This window comes from Crocodylus porosus, unplaced genomic scaffold (genome assembly GCF_001723895.1).
Source record: "Crocodylus porosus isolate Cpor-Errol unplaced genomic scaffold, CroPor_comp1, whole genome shotgun sequence".
Lineage (NCBI taxonomy): Eukaryota > Metazoa > Chordata > Crocodylia > Crocodylidae > Crocodylus > Crocodylus porosus.
The window spans coordinates 1094075-1116680 of record NW_017728917.1 but is presented as its reverse complement, the minus strand read 5'-3'; the positions used below and the strand labels follow the sequence as shown (position 1 = coordinate 1116680).

Genomic DNA, 22606 nt, shown 5'->3' with positions numbered 1-22606 from the left:
GCTCTTAAAAAAAGCAATCTGTCAGCCTCCAGTAAGAAACTAGTGTTCAGATGGCATCACTGCCAAATAAACGCTCACTGAGTACTACATAGAACTTAACCCTTATTAAACAAAAGAAGTACCACAGTATTAATCCACCACCCCGATCTTTTTACTGAAGTATGTTGGTCCACTATCTGGAGAATAATGCAGTATTGTTTCTATAAGGAAAGCAGCTAGAAGTCAGCTTTCCTAAATGACTTTTCTAGCTTTCTAAGAATTGCCCATTCCAGGTCAGTTGAAACAGTCATATTTCAGGTACTGCAACAGTACATGACAGGAAAAAAAAGCAATGGCCAACAACTTGAAATCAGTGCCACTACCTGCTAGTCTGCAATACACATTCCCAAATCTTTGCTGAGATCTTGGCGCTTGTTCTTTTAGGCCAGGGGTGGGCAATTATTTCCTGAGCTTCTGCACCGGGGCAGCCACATAGTCCCAGGCCAGAAACTCCTACTGAGGCTTCCAGCTGCAAGGGCGGTGCAGGGCCAGGCAGGCCCTGCTGTTGCAGGGGCCCATCAGGCTTCCCCTGGGTCCTGCTGTCCCTTATTCCTGTCATTTTTGACAGGAACCAAGGACAGATCAATATTAATTTTCTAAATTTTTTAGGAGCCCCACAGGCCAGATAGAAGGGCCTCACAGGACGAATCCAGCCCACAGGCCATATTTTGCCCACCCTCCCACCACCCACTTAACCTACTACCCACAGAAGTCAAGGAGAGCCATACTGATGATTTCAATGGGACTTTGATGAAAAAATGAATCCTAAATTAAACGGATTAAAGAATCTGTTGCATTATTAGTCAGCATGAGTCACACTTAAAAAAATACTCAAGTGTTCTGGCCACAACAGGCCTTTCCCCACCTTTAACTGTTGCTTACAGTGCTCTGTGACTCAGGAAACTTTAACATATCTGTCTTGGAAAGCCCAAGAGGTCTGTTTTTGGTTAAATAGAAGAGTTCAGTATCGTGCAGGGTGATCTTAACACGTTTAGATAAAGGTGTTTATTCACAGTTATAGAACAGATTCCTCCCCATCCAGTTTGCTCTAACAACTAAACCACACCACATGGACTTCCTTCCGCAGCACATTAAGCTGCTATGGGCAAACAGTTCTGTTTGGTATCACATCTGTCTCCTTACCACAATTTCCTAGCAATCCTGCTTTGATCTATCAGCATTTTTCCAGATTTAGTCCTCCCATAACATTTTCAACAATACTGCAGTTTCTGTAGGATGAAGGTCAGGTTCCCTGACCCCGAGATCAGCCAGAACTCCGTATCTTCAACATTTAAAAAATGGACAGCCTTAGCTTGAGCAAGACCCCATTTAGGCTCTTCCCAAATAATCACAAACCTTCTCTTCAAGAAGAGCAAGTCTCAACCACCAGCTGCCAACATAAAATGGTGGCTTAAATGGCTCCACCAACCATCTGTTCTTTGGTGCTTAACACTTTATTAGGGAGCTTTTCCCCCATAAGCGCCATACCTAATTAAATTATGGCATGATATCAACCCAAAAACTTGAATGCAAGCTTCTGGGCTTCTCACTGGGGCATCTGTGCACTACCATAGTGAAGGTTAAACCTTTTCCCCATTGACAACAACAGTATTCCACATTAACTTTAAATGGAATAGTTTGGCCTTATATAATAATCAGTGGCACTGGAAACTATCATTGGCAATAAGAAATGGCTTGTTTCTTCCTCAGATGATAAATGAAATATTAACAATAACATCAACACTAATTCTAGTAAGCTAGATATCACAAGCAACCCCACAACACACCAGTGCGCATAGTCTAAGATTCTCTTTGCAATATAAGACATTACATCCATTAAACTGCAGGAAAGCACAACACACTCCAGCCAAAAAACATAGCCACAAATGTCTGACCAGTTATTGCAGCAAGCAACCCTAATCAACGCAACATTTAATAAGAAAACAAAATACTTCTCAGGATATCTTTACTGCTACTGGAAAGGCAAGCCAGCTGGCCGTCATTTGTGCTTCCCTCCTTCATCGTCTTCACCATTACCCTGACCCACACAGCCCACCTTTCTTGGGGAGAAAAAAGGACAGAACCAGCGAATGTCTTTGCTCATCTAATACAACAGAGCTAAAGCTTGGTCCAGCCGGTGACAAACAGTAGTGCAATGGGGAAGGAGACTGGAGAGGGTAAGACTCTCTTTTCTCCAAACACTGACCCTCTGGAGCCAGTGAAAAATCTTCCTGCACAGTTATCATTAGCATTACACTGATCCTCATTTGAGCATTTTGGTTCCTAACTTTGCTTTTTGAGGCACTAACCAAAAATAATAGCTGTATTAAAGGTTACATCCAATAATGCCCACCTAACAGCAGAAGTATAATAGTAATGCCTCACGGCTAATGTCTTCTCAGAGGCCCACTGTGATAGAGCCGCATAATGAGGGGAAATGCCTGTTCCAAAGAGTTTACAATCCAATTATATAATGGAGGTAGTCAGGAGGAAGAGAAACAGCTCCCGGACTTTCCCCAACTGGGATTTTGTGACACAACCATGGACTACAGGACCTGTTCTCCTGGGCTAGGGACAGAAGTTATTACATGTAAACCAGTTTAAGTGATCAGCAACTGGTTTAAACCTGTAACAGCACAGAAGCGCAAAATGGCTGAAAGTGGTTTAAGATAAACCTGGTTGAATGTAGTATCAAACTTAACTAATTTGGGCCAAACCAGTTTATGAAACTTCTGTCCCAGACCCCTTGTTTAAGTTAAAACAGAGTCCCCCAGCATTTTTCAGCCCTGGGCTGGGCTGCCTGCTCCACAGAGCAAAGCTGGCCCCATCCCCCTTCTCCCTAGCTGGAGCTGTTAGGGCTGGCTGAAAAGGAAGAGAGGGCGGGGAGCAAGCCCAGCTGGGGATGCAACCCAATCTGCAGGGAGGATGCCCCTCCCCAGTCAAACCCCAGCTGAAATCTGGGGCCAGGGAGAACGTTTAAACTTCCCTTGCCCTGCTCAAACTTACTGCTGGCTGTGACTGTGGACTACAAATCCCAGAGGCACCTGGAAGCAGGGAGAGGAAGTGCTGAGCAACCTTGCAGAGTCCTGCTGTTGTGATTCTGGACTGCAAATCCTAGCGACCTTGGGGACCACAGAAAGAGGAACCAAACACACAGCCCAGGCTGGCTATGTGCCAGACAGCTGCACTCTAGCACCTCTTGGCTTCTGGCCTGAGCCACTGCAGGCATGTGGCTGCATTTCCTGAATCAAAGGTAAATGTCTGTTCACTTCTGTTTCAGTTTTATCTCTGCATCTTCAACTAACCTGCAAAGACTGAATCAGTTCAGCCTTGAGCTTTTTAACTGTCTGTACTTAGCCCTGGGGTCTGTCCTGCAATATATCCATCTTTCCTCTCTAAACTCTGCTTCCATTCATACAATAACACAGCTGGGGAAAGAGAGTGCAGACAGGCAAAGTGACCTGCCACAGTTAGTCAGTAGCACCACATTGCCTACCTACATCGTGAATGTGAACCAGGACCATTCAAGTTTGCTACTCTGTATCCATTTTAAACAGAAACAGGGGGCTTAAATAAATAGCAATATTCCTTCATGGATCCCAGTGGTGGAACACTAGGGAAATGACAAAAGCCATCCGGCAATCACAGCACTATTTTAGAACCAACTAAATAAAAACCCTCTCACCAAAGTGCAAGTGTAACACTGGCATGTTCTGCTCAGTAATGACTTTATTGAGGATCTTTTATCACCCAAAGTGCAGCTCCCAGAGGGAGCTAGGACCCCTCAAGGTAGACTAGTCTGCCAAGCTCCAAGAGCCTTCATGCACACGTGTTATGTCAGAGTACAGAGTGAGAGCCAGGCAAGGCTGCATTTGTGACCTGACTCCCTCACTACCCACACTATAGCTTCCCCCTAGCATTCAGGTGGAACCGGAGAGCAGAGTAGCCCCTCTTTTTCCCCCACAGCCACTCCAGCGTAAAAGGCTGCTGGACAGACAAACGCTGTAGTGGAGGAGCCTGATACAGAAGAATCCCACTCCCGTCCTGTCCCACAGAAATCCTTGTTTCTCTCCCATTTCTCTCTCAGATTTTATCCTACTGTCACCCACAACCACTTAATCCTGCTTAGCCCTACACCAGGGTCAAACCTATTTAAACCTTATTTAAATAAATTAAAGTTGGTTTCCATGGATTTTCAGCAAGCCACGTTCTTTTCCAACCAATCCCTCACGCAACCATGTTTACTCTTCTCATGCGCATCACTAGCATGTTGGTGGGTCCCAAGATGTCCTGTCCCCACAGAGGAGCTCCAGCCTCTAGCTATCTCAGGCTCTGCAACTTCAGACTAAGTGGCCCAGTCTGTGTTGTCTTCCCAGAGCATCTCCCCTTTCAGATGCAGTTCTGTCATGAACATGTCATCCAAGGTGGCAAGTCATATTCAAATGGCTCTGCAACAGCCCTTTATGTAGGTGCACAAACAAGAAGCGATTTCACAGCCAGTCTCTCCTGCAGTTCCTTGATCTCCTACTTCCTCCCAGCTGATTCTAATACATAAAGCACTATTACTGCCATGGAACAGTAATGCCATATTCCCTTACGTAGTTTTAATTCTCAGAGGAAGAGGCTGATTGAAGACAGGCTCAACTCTTTGCCATGAAGTGTAGGGCTATGCGAAATGGTATGTTTCATTTCAGTTTCGGAGGACAGTGATTTGTTTCGGTGTTTCGGATCGCTGTTCCATTTTGATTCGGCCAAATCTGTTTTGGAGTTTCAATGCTGTTTTGGCACTGATTCAGAGACTCGGATTGGCTGGGGAGAGGCAGGCTCAGCCAGGTGGCTGCAGGTTCTCCCACGGCTCCTCCAGTTGTGCCTGACTCTTTCCAGGTAGGGAGAGCTGCAAGAGAAGCCCTCATGGCTGCCCTGCCCAGCCCCATGCCCCACCTGGCCCCAGCCTCCCGGCACTTTAAAAGGAGGGCTGCAGGGCTGTACTAGACTACTCCCAGGGGGCACCTCTGAAACATTCAAAACATTTCCAAAACGTTTCCGTTTAATTTAGGATTCGTTTTTTCGGGCACCAAAATACCTCCAAAATTCACGCAGCCCTAATGAAGGGACTCAAGGCAGTTCAGGAAAACTGCCGGAACTTGCCCACATGTTGGCAATGAATATTTGGATAACAGTTGTTTATGCAGTCACAGGAGGCCCCAGCACGATGTCACAAAGCGGTTGTGTTACTACTACTAAGATTGACTGTGAAATTTAGGTGCAGCCTGTTTATGCTAACAAAAGATTGCACAGCATTGTCCGATGAGTAGGCATGTTAGCCCCATGATACCTGGTTAATTCCAAAATGGAAAACAGCATTCAGACTGCAAACATTTATTTAAAGTATTCTTCTTCACTTCCTGTCCTATAACAACATGTAGTGTTGCAACAGGCTCTTCAACAGTTACCACTGTCCAAACCACAGGCAGCTGCACTGCAGAGGGGAGTGAAGGAACCTGACCTGCAAATCAGGTAACTGGGGATCTAACCAGTGCAAAAAATGAATTGGAGGAGTAGATGTTCACCTGCAAGATTGCAGGTGCAGAACAGGAGCTTGTGAGCAAGCTCAGCTGCTAAATGAGATCCGTTGTTTGCCACAAACGATGGAATCCTGAAGAAGGCAGTAAGTGATGCACATATTAGTGCAGTCATTCCTTGATTAACTACTCATTTTCACTTCCTTCCTTGCTGCTATGATATGCACCAGTCAAATGTTGGGGTGGGGCAGAAAGTACCTATTAGTAAGAAATACTCATCTTCCTTTCTAGGCAGTTTATAGCCCAGCTAAAGCCCTTTGGAATCATATCAGAATTCAGGATGAAATAGCCATCCCAGTTGTAAGAAGGGGGAAATTACTTTATGCCATATTTACTAGAGACTAGCAGTTTGCAACATGAATCCAACACGTAACAACTTCTTTCTTTAGCTCTGAACTGAAGCCATGTGTTACTTATTTGAACTGCTCAGTCACTGGCCACATGTCAGGAGTATAACTGCCTCTAAAGCTTGGTGAATGCATTGCAGGAGGTAATTGCTGTTGCTGCTGTGGGTGGTAGCTTGACAAACAGCTATTGAGACAAAGCCAACTTCAGACAAGAAGAGGGGGGAAAATTAACAGCTCCTTGTTTTTTCCCCCCCTTCAATAGGCCAGCAGAATGGGAAAAGTAAATCCTGCTCCTGACAGATGCTGAACCTGTGCACATAACACTTAAAATATTATACCTTGCAGGAGCCTATAAATATCAGTTATAACACACTACAAGTATTTGGTGCTGGATTCTTACTGCCTCTAAAAATTCTTCACCTGGAACCAGGACTAGCTACAGGCCATGGATAAAGCTGTGAGTAGGTCCTTTATTATAAGATTTATATGCAGTGCCCTATGCCTCGGGACCCAGGTGCTTGGCAGCAATTAAGAAAGAAAATAGCTAGTTTTACAAAAGTCAACATATCCTCCTACCCTGCTGGAGCAACGAGTCGAGGACCAAGCAGAGAACTAGCCAAGGTGTTGCTTCCTTAGGCTGCCATCCTCAGCAGACCATTGGGGAGACCATTTCCAGCACCACGACTCTTTCGGCGAGAACAACCCACTGCCAGTCCTGCAGGGCTGAACACCAGGGTCCTACCTGACCGACCTGATCAAAGGGTCTTATTGAGGGAGAATTGAGGGAGAGATGGCCCATCAGAGCTGGTCCTAGGCCATCCCACCGTGACAGACCATAGCCAATACACAGAACTGTCCTCTGAATGAGCAAGGTGGAGTTATGGGATCTAGCATTCATAGCGACTCAAGTCAGCAGCTGCGGCTACATTGTCTACCAGATGAAGCTTCTGGGGGATTCTTCCTAGAAGGCACCAAGTAGAGCACAGGACAGTTCCCTACCAACGAAGTCCCAAAAAGCCCTGGGTCAGATCTAGTCCAAGTACAAACAGTTGCTCTTTTTGCCGGTGTGAATCACAGCTCCCCCCTGAGAATCTAGGAGCACTGATGGAGCCCACGTGCACCAGAGACTGAGCTTGACCACCAATTTGTAGACATGCAGTAACCGGCATCAGACTGTAGCCATTGCTCAAATGATTCATCTGGATGCTCCCTCCTGCCTAAGAGCAACCTTTGTCTTACCCAAATGAAGCCAAAGCCACTGCCATCCTGATCCCTACAGCCACTTTGCTTAACACTGTACCAAAAACATCACCCCACTGGACTTAGTGGAAAAGCAGCGATAGCTCTGTGGGTCATCTATATATCCACAATGATACTGCATAATTGCCTCAGTATCTCCCACACTTGAACATTAAACAGTACCTTATCTGCAAGGTGTAGAGCCTTCCCCCTCCCCATTTCCCCACCAGCACTGCTGGGCTGTACCCAAAGTGCAACCTGATACATCAGTAAACCAGGGTTTAATAATAATAATAATAATAATTTTTTATTTTTTTTAAAAGACAATGTATTCACCATTCTTTTTCCAGCTTTCCCAGCAGAAGCCAACCTACTGCAGGGTGGGAGTTACTACTACCCCTATCATCAATGGTTTATTCTTGCATTAAGGGAACAGACAACCCCCCAAAATGTTATATTCCACCTTCTGCCACCTTATACAGCATGTGGACAAAGGTTAGGCTGGTTTTGTGGATCTAGCAAGCCAGCGAAACACTCCCTGATTCAGATCGAACCTTATTAGGACTAGTTTTATAACTCAGAAACCAAGAGTCCTCTAGTACAGCCTCCTACCCAAAAGGAAAATTCACTGCTAAATTACCAAGCCATCGCCAACAGACGTCCATTGAGCATCTTCTTGAAAACCTCCAGTGGAGGAGGCTACATTACTTTCCTAGATGGTTTGTTGCATTGTCCTCTTGTTCTTACCTTTAGGAACTTCTGCTCCCCACCCCAGACTTGATCTCAGATTACTTGGCTGCAGTTTAAACCCACTGCTTTGTGTCCTGGCCATTGTGGCAACAAAAAACAGTGTTTCTCCATCTCCTTCCTTTCCAATATTTGAGAACTGCTACTACAACTGCCTTTCATGTTCTTTTTATTTTTTTTCAGACTAAACATCCCTAGGTCCTTCAGAGCTCCAGGCTGTAGAAGGAGCAAAGAATATAGGATCATCTTCCTCCCCCAGTATCGAAGGGAGCGGGGGAAACAAAAGCATATAAATGCTTCCCCCTCCTGCCTTGGCATCAGAAGAGGAACGGTAGTTTTCCTAGTGCCAACAACCAGTGACCTGCATTGTTTGGGGGAAGGCTACCATTCATTGCCAGTGAAATCAATGCATCTGGAGATCCAGGCCTGCCAACTCCGAGCATCACAGAGATAGATATGTTTCTACCCACCTGTTACATTTCTGGCCTGGAACATGTAACCACCTTCCCTTAGCTCAGGAAACAAGCCTCAAGCAAGAGAAAAATGATGGAGTTTAAGTTTACAGCACTGAGAGAGATGCTTGTGGAAGGTGCACTTACATTTTCAACCGAGGGAGAAACCAAATCCTGGCCTTATTTGAACCGAGGAAAAAAGAACGCCCTTGCCTTGCGACAACAGTACAAAGCCTGTGAGATAGGAAAGCACGGGCCTTTCGCTGCTCTAAGCAGCCCCAGTGGGTGAGGAGCAGTTGAGAGGATGCATGGTAGGGCTTCCTTGGGGGTCACCAGCAGGTTCCATCTAATCCACATGCTTCCGTGTTAACCCAAGGGTTTAAAATATAGCTCTGCTCGGATGCAGCTTCAGCCATTTTCCTGGCTGGTCAAGTTATACTAATGGGCTTTGAATTCACTACTACACTTTCTTTCTCCCTCGCCAGATGCTGAAAAACAACAGTGGTGCAAACATGGCACATAGTCCATCAAACATGACAAGTATGCCACAGGAACAAGGGCAGGAAGCATAATGCATTGGTCAATGCAGCACTTTTGGAGTCAGGAGAGCAGAGTTCTGCCCCATACTGCACGGCAGAGTCACATAGCACCAGGAAGGTCATCTAACCCAGCAGTTCTCAGCCTTTTGCACCGTATGTCCCACCAACCATTTTGTCAAAAAACCCTGGTCCTACCACGATAAAAACAAAACCCCACTTCTGTGCTGTTCAAGATATCTGTTGATTCATCTGTCTGAAGTGCAACTTTGATTTTTTCAATCAGGCAATGAGTTGAAGTCCCACTTACATGATCTTCGCGTCCCTCCAGTGGGAAGGTCATGTAGGTGGGGGACATCCCACCGGTTGAGAAACACTGATCTAACCTCTCCCACAGTGACTCAGTTTTTCCTACTCTAAAAAGGCGATAGCACTTTGCCTATTCTACAACAACACAAGAGGCTCAACTCATTAGCATTCACAGAGCATTTCAAGATTCTCAAATGGAAAGCACTAGAGAAACGTGCGTTCTTCAGAGGAGGTGTTTAAAGGACAGCAACCAGCTCGCTTTCTTTCGCAAGCAGATTAAAACACATTCTTTCGAAGAGTAGACACCTAGAAGCAGCCCCATAACACTACAGCTCCCAATGCAGTGTCTGTACTTTTGAAAATCTAGCCCCTCATTTAAAAAACCAAGATCCCAACATGAGGTTGATGAGTTAAGTCTCAGCCATGGAGCCTTAACAGAATGTACCTGTTGCCTGTCTGTTATAACAAGATAGTTGCATGTGTTATACGCCACTTTTTGGCTTTCCTGATAGGCAGCTGACCCCTATCATCAATGCTGTTGGGTTACTATCTTGCTAATAAAACAAATTCTGACACAGTAAGAGCCATTCTGTAGCGGAGCCTATACACTGCTCTTCAGTTAGCGTACAGGATAACTACGGACTCGGTCAGTTAGTCTATGGTCTATAGTGTAATGATGTGTTATTCAGACAAGTACTCCATGTCCACACTAGCCCCAGCAACTGTGCAGAGTTAGCAACAGCAGTGGTGCAGCGTATGAAGGAGGCTTCATTCCCAGGGCCTACACTCCCATCAGCACACAACACACCACACTTCAAAATGGCTTTCTTCAGGCTGCCAGCTAGGTTGTCCAACTTTTTGCAGTTGCTGAATGAAAGAAGGCAGTTCCAAGGGCATTTTATTGTACATCTAGTAAGCTTTGGTCCCAGGGATGGACATAAATAGCTTTGGATGGCTAGTTGTTTCCAAGAACCTGCTGATTTAGTTGAACTATCCCGGCCTTCATGCAAAAGCACTCTGGATGTTAGTTTAACAGGAAATATCTTTGATAGATTCAATTTGTTTCCATTACAGAGCATCAATTAATCTTTATTATGAAAGACAGAGTCTCTGTCTCTTGTACAATGCTTTGCTCTGCATACATGGCCTTCTTGGTCAGCATGTGAATTTCTCTCATACAAAATCCATTTGCTTTAACCAAGCCATCAAACCCAGGTTAAAAAAGGCGGGGTAGGGGGAAGGAGAGGGCAAATTACAAAAGAACAGTTTCCACAACGTAAGAAAGAAAGAACTGTAAAAGAGATGCGTGTCCACTCTCATGTCTAATGTCAGGGCTGCAACCATGTACATCACAGCTGCAGGTCAATGGAGCTGGTGCCAGAGAGCACTACTTGGCCCTCAGATTTTTAGTCAACCAGGTTTTGTAAATACAAAACAGTGAAGCCAATGGAAATTGGGTGCATACACCTGAAAGCAGTATTTGGCCTATTACTCCAAACAGTTCCTTGCCAGCCTGCTTGAGGGGGCAAACTTTCATAGAAACAAGGGACTGTAAGGGTCCTCTAGGCCCTCCAGCCATGGCACCTGTCAGGCTGCCTGGCTGTAATCAAGAGGACAGTTTTTGGCCCATTCTCGTTTCATGCGTTTCCCTAAGTCCCAGTATTCCAGTGGCAGGAGATTTGGCTACTGTGCCAAATCTCCCACCTATGCTCCGCATTGCCAAGCAATAACCAGACTTGCCTTCTGAGCAGGTGCTAGATCAGGGTTGACCAACTGCTTCCCTGCTACTGACAATAAGTCTTTTAATGTGGAAATATTGGGCAGGGGCAGGGTTTAAAACTGAAAAGAACTGCAGTTCTCTTATGGAGAGAAATCCCTGGATTTTGCAGTCACCTTCATGTGCTAATTCCACTACAATGCTGGTTTTAACTGCAGTACGAATTGGAAGTAAGACCCTCAGTACACAAGAGATAAACTCTATAGGATTTCATCTGCAATGGAGCCAGACACACAAAGGAAATATCATCTTCCATTCATCATTGGAGATGTTCTTTGATGGCCAGCCAGGACCTGAAGCAAAGATGCTATGGCCTTGCAGGGGTGGGGGTCGGATTTAACAATAAACAAAAGGGGTTGCATTGACCGGGGTTGTGCCAGAGTTAACAGAAGTCCCAGCAAACAGTTTCAAATGATATGGGATGCCTAATTCCCTGCAAGATTTATAATGCTATATCATAAATGTTTGCATCTACATAATTAAAACTAGTTAGTTTTGCCATGTTTAAAACAACAAAACATGCATTTGACAGTAATGAGGATGAAGAGACATTTATTCATCTTTCTGGTCAAACAGAAAAATTAAAATTTTATATCTGAAAATACTCGTTTTAAGCTGTGCATCTGAGGGTCTACTCTGCTGTACACGTAGCTTTAACGTGGTTGTAATATATGTGTGCCTACATCTTTATTAGCATTTATTTTTAATGCATGCGTTCTTGCCTCTGCAAATCTGGGAAAGGCAAACAAGAAAGGCTGCATTCTGGAAGGGTATTTTCTATATTTATCTGTTGGCCATTCAACAGAACTCCCCCTTTGGCCCAGAACCAGCAATCTCTGTCACCTGGAAGGGCAGCAATAGAACGGGAAGTTAAGGACATGAGACCCATTAACTGACAGGACAGTGCCCCAGGAGAGCAAATGATCCATCAACAACAAGAGTGCTCTGGGGAGGTGACAAACAAAGACAGATGGTGCTATGGAGAACCAAAGGACACAGACAGCCCACTGTTAGCATTCCCACGTCAAGCACCAAGAAGCACTTGTCAAAGCCTTAGGCACCCAGCCATTGCCCAAGATCCCATGAAACATTGCACCACAGAACATCCCAGCCATCCTCACCACCATTCATCTATTCCAACTGGACCCCGTTAAGTTCAGAAACCAACACCTCATGGCTTTTTCCCTGTTCCCTCTAAGTGCTCAAGAGCATCTGGATGTTTTGGAGCTTGGAATACGTTCCCAAGCCAGAGATATCCGTCCTGTGGTTCCCAGGCCCTTTAGGCTTTGCGAGTCTGTACCTACTTCTTAAATTCTAGCCAGAAGCTAATGGCAACTGAGCACCCGTGTTGCAATCTAAGACATGCCCTCATCCAGATGGCCCAGAGCTGGGCTCTCCTTCCCAGGCAGAAACAAAAACCTCAGTGAAAGCATCTAATCCTGAGGTGACCAAACTAGCAAGATCTGTATCCCTTATCTGGAGAATTGCAGAGACAGCGATATTACAGGTGAAAAAGGCTTGCAAAGAAGGCTTACAACATTTGAGTCTTTCCTAAACCCATGCTTACTCCCGGCATGGTTCTTGGCCGCGGCTGATTTTCACCCCAAGTGAATTGCCCATGACCACACAAAGTTGGGGCAGGGCTCGGGTCCTGTGCTTCATCCTTTGAACCACGCTACCTCACCCACATGGCACAGCACAATCTCTAGGGCTTCGTCCAGTCTGTGTAACAGCCACAGAGTTGTAGCCACTGGAAATCTCACTTCCAGGAAAGGTTGGCAGATATTCAGTCTAAATGCATTTTTTCATGGTCTCAGCCCATTATCTCTGCTTAAACCACATTGGACAGCTCTAAGTCATTCCCATCTATCCTCAGTGTTTATACCTTCCCATACCAGCCCTCCCCCCAGTTTAATTGGCACTTAGCTCTTTTAAAATCTACCCTCAAAAAAATCAATCCAAGCTGACACCCTGATCACTTCAGTCTTACTTTGACCCCTTTCCAGTTGGTTGACATCCTCTGTCACTTCCACACCCATTCTCTCTCGCTTGCCTTCAGCCACTCTGCAACCCACTGCCTCTGCGCTTGACCCTGTGAGTTCCCCACTTACTTAAATGTAAGCAGGATCAGGCCTTTGGCCTGCAACTGTTTCCCCTCACTCCAGCTAAGGTTATTGTTAATATACACCTTATCTCTCGAACCTTTCTCTCAGCACACCTGTGCTTTTTTCCTAGTAAGCGTTTTTCATTGGCTGTGTTTAGCTTTTCCCCAATTTCCTTTGTTGTAGTATTTATCATGTATTTGTCTCACTAAGTCACGGCTACTGTTTTCATCTCCGTCCAGTTTCCCCTTCCCAGGTAAAGGAGGTTTCCTTTATTTGTATCTAGACCATGGACATCATTCCTCTATTAGCCACAGTTTCCACTAAGCAAGGGCCTGTCTTAAATCATGCATTTTGCTTTTGGAAGTAGATGGTTTCACTTCTAGAGATCATATCACGTGCATGGCGGAGGCCTTCGCCCCAGAGAGCCTGCTCTTTCTAGTTATCCCCATCTTGTTAACGAGTTAAAATATGGGATCCAGGTTCTCTCAACCTGTGACCCTGCCACACTGAATCAGGAAGCTCTCACATCACTATAGCCATCACTTCTGTCCCCATTGCATCACGTCTCAGACAGTTCCTCTACAATAAGCTGACATCGTATGTGCCAGCAATCGCCCTTTCTGTACCATTTCATGGACCATTTTCTTGTGGGGAAGTGGGAATTTTAACATACCATTATTGCAAATTCTTTTTAGCTGTACCCACATGGACATCATATTGCTCTGGAAATAACACGTGAAATTTTTCCAGTTCTTTCCCCTTTTTTTTGATCAAGACTTTTGGAATGTTTTGTAAGCCCGAGTCCACAACTGACTCCCATCCTCCGTAACAAGCCTTGCTTCTTCACTCTTCTCCTTTATCATTTTCACATGTCAGCTGTCTCAGTGCCAACATTTTGTTTCCATTAGTCTGCTTCTCTTACTATTTTTCTCCATTAGAGTCACTCTTTGGAAATTTTGCGGAGTAGACTTCAGTTAGCTAGGCAGAAAAACAGCAGGGCAAATCCTGAGAGGTGCCCACATCAACATGCCATTCAGCCTTCAAGGGGGTAGCCCAAGTTCAGACAGGAGCAGAATCTGTATTTGCAACCCCAAAGAAAACGAAGAGGAAGCGCTGGAAGGACCCGAACCAGACACGGGATCAGAACCTATCTGGACTTGGGGAAAAGAGGTAGTGCAGCAGGGCAAGAAGCACTAGTTAGCAAGTTGCCTCTATGATCTTATAAACCACTATAGCACCGTTTGCTCCTACTCATCTTGCTCTGTTTTGTTTGCATGTGGGGAGTGAGTCATTACAAAACATGCCCTCACTGAAAGAGAAACTCTCCAAAGCAGGAATTCCCTTTCTGTCTCCTGCAAGTCCAGAGCTGAGCTACGCCACATGGGCATGCTTATTCAACTCCATCAAAGGCAATTCAATGACCATTCCCACTCCACTATATTTTTTTGACCTTTGGATCATGGCAGGCCATGCCGCCATCAACAGGAGCTTTACCACTGGTGTCCACTAAACCAGGATTTCACTGCTAATCTGATCAGTCAGCAACATGAAAAGGTCCTGACCCTCGTGGTGAAGGATTGCGACTCCCACGTTGAGTCTCACAATCCATCCTGCCTGGCAGATCAGTGTATTCTTATGCCCCCCCAAAGTATTTTCTAGTATTTTGCCCAGCCTGTGACAGATTTTTAAATGATTTCATGCCACAGGGCTCTCACCACTACCCAAAGAGACTACCCCCAGATTATGCAGAGCTGTTGGCCTGGTTTGCTCCTCTTTACCCCAGTTCTATGCAGAGGTAATGCTCTTGATTTCAGTTCAGTTGCACCAAGCCAGTGGTGGATCAGATCCTCTGCTACATTTTCCTTTCCTCCATCCCATCCCCTTGGTCACAGTAATGCTCCTCCTCAGTACCTGCAGCCTTCTGCATGAATTCATATTCATTCTGATTAAAGACTAGACTAGTGGTACTCAACTTTCCAGACCTCTACACCAGAGGAGCAGCAGGGAGCCAAATCCATGAGCCAGATCCCATGGGTGGGTTTGGTCTGCAGGCCAGATGCAGTGTGGGGTTGGACTCAGGGTTCATCCATAGGCACAATCCTGCACACTGGTTCTACGCCATGCCAGATCCAGCTGCAGGCCCAATCCTATGTCGTACAGCTCACAGGGCTCCCCATGGGTCCAGAAATTTGGCAGCAGGGGACCAGTGGCAGCATTCATTGGTGCAGCATCCATCCCCCTACCCCACCACCAAGTTTCTGACCCTGCAGGCCAGATAACAGGAGCCCCCAGGCTGGAGTTTGAGCATCACTGGGCTAGACCACGTGGCTGCTTCAGGAGATGGACCTTTCTGCCAACATAGGCAGGCACTAGAAGAACAGAATAGACAAGAAAACAACACCAGCTTTATGGAGAAAGATTTTTATCATTCTTACGGCCACCCAGCAAAATGACCCAAGACCCAATAGCACCAATGTCCACCACTGGAGGCCAGGATCCACACACATAATCCCAGCACTGCTGATCCCATCCATGGAAACACTGAAACAGTCAGTCAGGCTATGAATGACTGCAGCAAGCCTGTAGCTTTATCATTACCAAACACAAAAAAAGTTACTGGAGAGGTTTAAGGACCAGACACATTCCTATCATCAGTTCCTCTCCCCACACGCCCCACAGTCCTCAGGGTACCAGTGCAGAAGGAGCAGAAGCAGGAGCCATACTTGGCCCCAATACACATTTAAAGACTGGGCCAGGTTTGGTTTGGGGGGGGAGTTTTATGAATAAAGGCAAATTCCCTGTCCTTCCTCTAAAATGGAGAGATACTATAGGCTAAGAGTATTTCGTCTGCTTAACTGCAGGGTGCAATAACATCAATTTGCCCAAATTATACACAAGGAGAAAGGTAATTGGCACGGAGCAGTATATGTTGTGACTGTTACATCATTCTTCAAAACCAGCTACAAAAGACTGAAATGCAAAAGACAGTAAACAATGGCACAACATCAACCGACGGCCCCCTCCCCAGAATCCTCCCCATCTGGCACTAGATCGAACCATCCAAGCAGCAGTTCATTCAAAGGGTGCATCTGGGGAGGGTGAGATGGCTGAATTCAGCAAGAAATTACACAGGCTACTGGCCTTTTCTGGAGCGGGGAGGGAGGAGAAATAAAGTTCTTTAGTTTAAAGCCTTTAAAAGTCTTCCTGCTGAGGTTGTTTTATATTTTTAATTCTGCTCAGATATATATAGCATCAAAATAGCAAAAAATTATGAAAATTGCTTCATCAACAAAATGCACAACATGATATTAGAATCAGGGCAGTTTGGTCTATGTAAACCCATATCCATCTAACTGTCATTTTTTCATAAGTAGTTAACGACGCCACATAAACAAGGCATCATCGGAAAATGCCACAAAATAAATATTTTGCCCTCAAAAAAATCGTGATGGTGGCATAAGAACAAATTACATTTTAAAAGTTCCCTGTCAGAACAACAGGCTGTCCAAGAATAATCAATTAAGAGAGATCTTATGTTAAAAAAAACCCTGTGTTTAATAAGAAGTGTAAAACCACATGCACATTAATTATTTGCCTGTAATTACACACCCTTCTTCCCCTGTACTGGAGCTATTTGTAATGTTGTGGAAGATGCCAACTTTTCCATTATAAATCCAGGTGTAATAAAAATTAGCTCAAATGCTGAGACTTGGCATTCAGTCATCTCAGCACAGGGATTTATTTGCTGTTTCATTTTATCTGTAACTTCAGAAATAAAAGCAATTTGCTTTCCAACACCACATTTACTGGGTGCCACAATAGGCATGGCCAGGGTACACCACTGAAATCAATGGGACTCCACGCATGTATGAAGTTACTTGCATATGATGTGCAAAATCAGGCCCTAAATCACCAGAACACACACAAATAGGGCACATCAATCACAGCGCTTCTCCTTAAGCTACTGGTTCTGAAGCACTCTGCACACGTGTTGGCGTGTGCAAGTAATTCTCTTAAACAACAAGCAGGTAGACAAGTGCTTGCATTACAGTCACTGAAAAATTCATCTTGGGAGTCATCACTTCACTCCCCGCCCCCCATTAAAATTAAAATGAAATTCACCCTTGGTTCTATTGAGCAACTCACTAGCAACTCTGCATCCAAAATATCCCCTTTCTGTTTTTATCATCACAGCCATCATCACTAAGTTTAAAGCAGTCCACAAAATTGGTGCCCATTAGTGCATGCATGCAGGCAGGCACAATGGGCTGAGAGAGTTGTTTCAGAGTTATCCTGTCAATAATCCACAGATTAGAGAAAGCCCGAAGAAGACATAGATACAACTTCCCATGTTGGTTCCACACCAGACAGCACAATCCATTTTGTCAATAATCTGCAGATTAAAAGGTCATACGTGCACTGGGCCTTGAATTCTCAATGAGAAACCATGTTAATACTTGTTTTAAAAAAAAAAAAACGGGGATGGGGAGGGCAGTGAGGTGCCAGTAATGTCGAGGTCTACTTAACAAGGAAGAGGCATACATTCATTGATGGCAGATATTCCATGCATAACCCACTCCATTACTGCAGAGCTTTCAAACCAGAGGGTGTAACCTCTACCCTCTATTCTGCCACTATGCCTAGGCACGGTGGTATGTGACCTGGGACTTAGCGAAGGAGTATCAGCCCCAAGCGGAATTTAGGATGAAGATACTTGCTGCTATATATTAGCCAAAGCTGAAGCCCCCATCCCTGCCTATATTTGTTAACAAGCATAAACAGGGAGAATTTCTGGGAGTTCACTGCATGTAGGAGACAGAGACGCCTCCCTACATAATGCATGCTCAACGCAGCAGTTCTACATGTATAAAACAGATGAGAGCACACACACACACACACAGAGGGAAAAAAAGGCTTTTACATTATCTGCGGAAAGGCCCATTTGTCAAAATGGCTTTAGAATGACAGCTCGCCGTCAGGAAGATGAAGTATGGATCTGACTAAAATTGACACTCCTCAAGCCAACCATATAGCACTCATACAACTGCAATGCAGCTTTTACTACCCCGTGTATAATCCAGGCTCCAAACAGCTTCTCCTTGGGTAGGCAGAAATATATAAATAAACTCCATTTAAAAGAGAAAAAAGCCAAGGGCTGGGGCAGCCAATTCCAGTATTTTCCCTGCAAGGTTACAGATGCATAGTAAGATTGGACAAGGAGAAACAGAAGAGGGTGGAGGGGAGGAGGGGGTGGAAGTCAAAAAGGCAAAGGATTCACTAACCTTTTACTTGAGTTTCATATTCTGCTATGATCTCTTTGTCTTTCTTGAACTTAGTTTGAGATGACATCTTTTGAAAGATCTACAAGATCCCACGGTCTTTTCTTTTCTCTCTCTCTCTCCTCTCTCTCTTTCCTCTGGGTATTTAAATCCCCCTGCTTGATCTGCTCTAGTGGATCCCAGGGAGTCAGTTTCGCAGCTTTTCAAGCTGGTCTGTTTCACTTTGCTGCAAAGACAGAAAGCCCTTTTCTCCCTTGGCAAAAAGATTTCCCTTCATTGGCACCGACCGGGGGCTGCAGCAATAAAGAGGAACCCCGGCAGAACCGTTTGCCCAGGCTACAAGGTGGGTCAGGGGGTGGGGGCAGAAGTCTCCTGCAGCCAGATCTTCAGAGAGGATTAAAAAAAAAGAAGAATAAGAATGCACCTCCACCAAAACAGCAGCCACACGCAAGGGCTTCTCCTTTTCAGCGTGTCGTCAAACCCACTGCAAGGCAGGGAAGCACCCTGGCTTTAATCCCAGAGAAGGTCAGGTTGTAAAAAAGGGCTCTCATCTCGCATCCTCACCACCCCCCCAGTCCTCAGCGCCTTTGACTGACCGAGAGGACGAAAAGCCAGAGAGAGAAGTTGGGCAGCTGGAGATGCATTTGCTCAGTTCTGGGCAGCCTGTAGACCGAGCTGCTTTGACTGCAGGCTTGAATTGAGCTCTCCCCACGTCACCCGCCTGGCTCCTCCTCCCAGATTTTATAACACTGACACATTGTAGCCTACAGGACATCATAACTCACTGCAAGGGGGGGTGCAGAAATCAGCTCTGCAAAAAAAAAAGAAAAAAAAAGGTGTAAGGAGGGAGGAGGAGGAGGATCTGTGGAAGCGCTGCAGTGGGAGAGGCAGGGACTTGTCCAGGAAAGCCTTCCCTGAGCAGGAGCTGCTCTGTCTTGGCAAATCTCACCTTTGGAAACTCAGTCCCCTGGCTCAGGAGTAGGAAAGGGCTGAGCACCTCAGGCAGGATGGATGTCTGGGCTGATCGGGGTATAGTGTCTTGAAATTTTGACTCTCTATCACATCACTGCCAAATTAGTCTCAGAAAAAAGGACTCTTTGGTAACCCCTTTTCCCCCCTAAGAAAAAAAAAGAATCAAGTACTCCACTTCAAAACTAAAGGCACTGGGCACCCTTTTTGCCCTTTTGCTGGGATGCCCTTTTGCTCATTAAAATGTGGCAGGGCAGGAAGGAGAGGAATAGTCCTAGCTGCTTTGAACTGGATGAACAAAGAGGCACAAAAAAAAAATCAAATGCCCCAAGCCAACAATTAGATCAACATAGAGAAATCCTCCACCAGGCCCCAACAGGGTGCAAATCTCCCTATATGGAGGTGATTACAAGGTCAAGGCCTCAGCAGTTAATTGAGCAGTGTACAGCTAAGGATAAGACCCAGGAGTCCAGGCATTTGTTCCTATGATTAAACACCAGACCACATTCCTCCTACCTTCTTCCCTGCCACCACACCCCCATTTTGCAAATAGCTGCCTCCTAACAAGCAGGTAAAGTGCATGCAGCCAACATACCATTTCTGTGTGTGTATGTATATATATAGGCTGTGGGCTGTAGTATTAACAGATGCATGCAATTTGTCTGCATGTTTCTAAGAGCACCAATCACTATAATACCTATTTGCATTCTCCATGTAGTTTTATTTATGATGCCAACACCCTGAAACTCTAGTCCTGTGCATATAAATAGATACTGAATACCTACATTCAAGTGAGCCTCATAAACAGGTACTCAGCCCAGGAAATTCCCCTGGATTCCTGGTACTCAAACCAAGAATGACCCCTTATGAAATGACCCAACATCTAAACCCGCTTTAGAGCAATGTTAGGCAGGCGTTATCTCATCCTCAATATTTCTTGTGGTCTCTCCTTGGCGAGTTTCTCTGACAGGCACAAAATTGTAACGTGGTATTTGACTGATCATTTAATACTTGGCTCTTACCCAACCCTTTACATATTCAAAGTACCTTGCAAATATTAATTAATTAATGCTTATAACACTCCTAGGACCCTCAAGGTATTATTGTAATCCCCCCTAAAGGTATAATTCTTTCTCTGAGACAGATGGAAAACTGTCATGGCGGTAACCCCAAGTGTTCAAGAATTATGAGACTAGCTTTAAAGCCATGAGATTGAGAACAATACCTTTGGGGATCATTCTATTTTACTTCTCATTTGGCGTTTTTACATGAATTGTTCTAACTTCTGCTTAAGCTCTTCTCCACTACAGGTTACCCAAGATCACAGAAGGAGGTGCGATGTGCTATCTCCAACCATGCCACTTTTGTCTTAAATTAAGGCCATTTGATAAATCCTAGGGCCTATTTATATACCAGTGTAGCTCCAGTTACTTTTTAACTTTTATTCAAGTTACTCCTGATCTACATTTGCGGAAGGGAAGAATCATCTCCAGATGAACTGACATCAGAAATAAGTCAAGAATGTAGACTGAGAGAGATTTAAAAGCCATATTCAGTTCTAAAATTGGTGAAACCCCATTCAATGCCATTTACAATCTGCTTTCAAAGTGACCAAGGTCTTTTGAATGTTGGATCCAGAAGTCTTAAAAGCACAGTAACTACTCTTCTGAAAAAATGCATACAATACTTGTTGCTGCACCAGAATTACCACTCAGGAATCCCAGATTTCAAGCAGCTGAACTACAAGATCTCTCTGTGGTATTATCTTTCCTTCTTCAACCTGAAAATCATGACATTGCATTCCTAAACTCATTTACCAAGTTATCACTTTACAATGCATTTTCCTACCTTCTCTTCATTCACCAAGAACAATAATCCCGTGTCCAGTTTCCTTATGCCACTTGCTGTAAAAACGGTGATTTGGCCAATTAATCTTTTGTAAAATTTCCGATGCAAAAAGGATATGCTCCCATCCAAACTGCACCAGACGAAATGTTTTCACAAAAACCTAGAGTCAATAAATTGTTGTGATTTCTTTTATTTAAACATTCCAGTGAAAACAGAAGGTTGTTTGGCATGAATCATTTACTTTCAGCATTTGCAGCCTGGATCTTCTGCTTGGGGCAATACCCAGAAAGCAAAACTGACTATAAACCGAAGTAGAATTTATGAGCCTATCATCCAAAGCCAATAAAATGTAGAAGTTACAAGTCACCACATTTTGTAAACTTAAGCCCTAGTCTGGCATTCAGCTTCATATAGGTAGAGCCCTGTGCTTGGACGGCAGGTCAATCAGTTAGGTTGTGTGTGGATTCAGGAGTCGGCAAGATGGAGTTCATTGCAGGTTCAGGGCATTAACTGTACTGATGGCTCATAAGTGAATACATAGGAGAGAAAACGTGTTTGCATACTAAAGGTCTGATCCTGCTTCCATTGATTTGTTTTCCATCTATTTCAGCTGGGAGCCAGTATGAAATAAATCCATACCATGCCTGAACAGACTCTTAAATTCCCATTTACAAAATATACACCAACAATCATTTGTCCAAAAATTTTACTTCTTATGTTGGAGTCAACAGTTCCCTTTTAGGCTCGTTTTCCCTATTATTTAGTCAAATAGTAGACTGAGCTTGTATTTTAGGATGATTAAAAACATACACTAACTGTTTAAAAGGTGAACATATTTGTGCTAGCCAGTGCTGTTCATCCAGCCAATCACGGAACAGAACCAATGCCATGCGATTCATGCCCAATCCCAACTAAATCCAAATTTTGGCTCCTTGCAATTAAGTCCTAAACTGGATTCTTATTATTCAGTACCCTCAAGAAAATTGATCAAGCATAGATTTTTCAGGCAGGACAAAAGAAGCTAAAGCATGTTGCACGAGTTAGTGAATGAAATAATCCACCTGGGAAAGGTGAGTTTTGAGCTGTGTTAAAGAGGAGCTAGAGTGGGCATAGGTGGGGTCTTGGGAGGAAGGGGTAGAGTAGAGAATGAGGATGGTATGAGCCCCACATCTCCTGCCGACTTCAGTGAGAGTGAAGAAGCTCAAGTGTGCTGCAAAACCAGGTCTTTAGTGAGGTGGAGTGAGGGCACCGCACTGCTTCAGAACAGCTCGGGAACTGCCGCCAACAGAGGAGAGGAGCAAATGACACATGGAGAGGAGCAAATGGGAGAGACAGAGAGAAGTGACCACGAATAGGTGAGGGCCTGGCTACGAATGG

At 44.8% G+C, this 22606-nt stretch overlaps 1 protein-coding gene across 2 annotated transcripts in view; it reads right to left on the bottom strand.

The window, feature by feature from the left end:
* Positions 1-19119, bottom strand: part of SRGAP3 (SLIT-ROBO Rho GTPase activating protein 3) — a 216260-nt gene extending 197141 nt beyond the window's left edge. For both annotated transcript variants that reach the window (XM_019536576.1, XM_019536577.1), the window contains exon 1: positions 18416-19119. In XM_019536576.1, the coding sequence (XP_019392121.1) occupies positions 18416-18482 (67 nt within the window). In that variant the 5' untranslated portion in view covers positions 18483-19119. The remainder of the gene's footprint in view (positions 1-18415) is intronic.
* Between the last annotated feature and the right edge of the window lie 3487 nt (positions 19120-22606).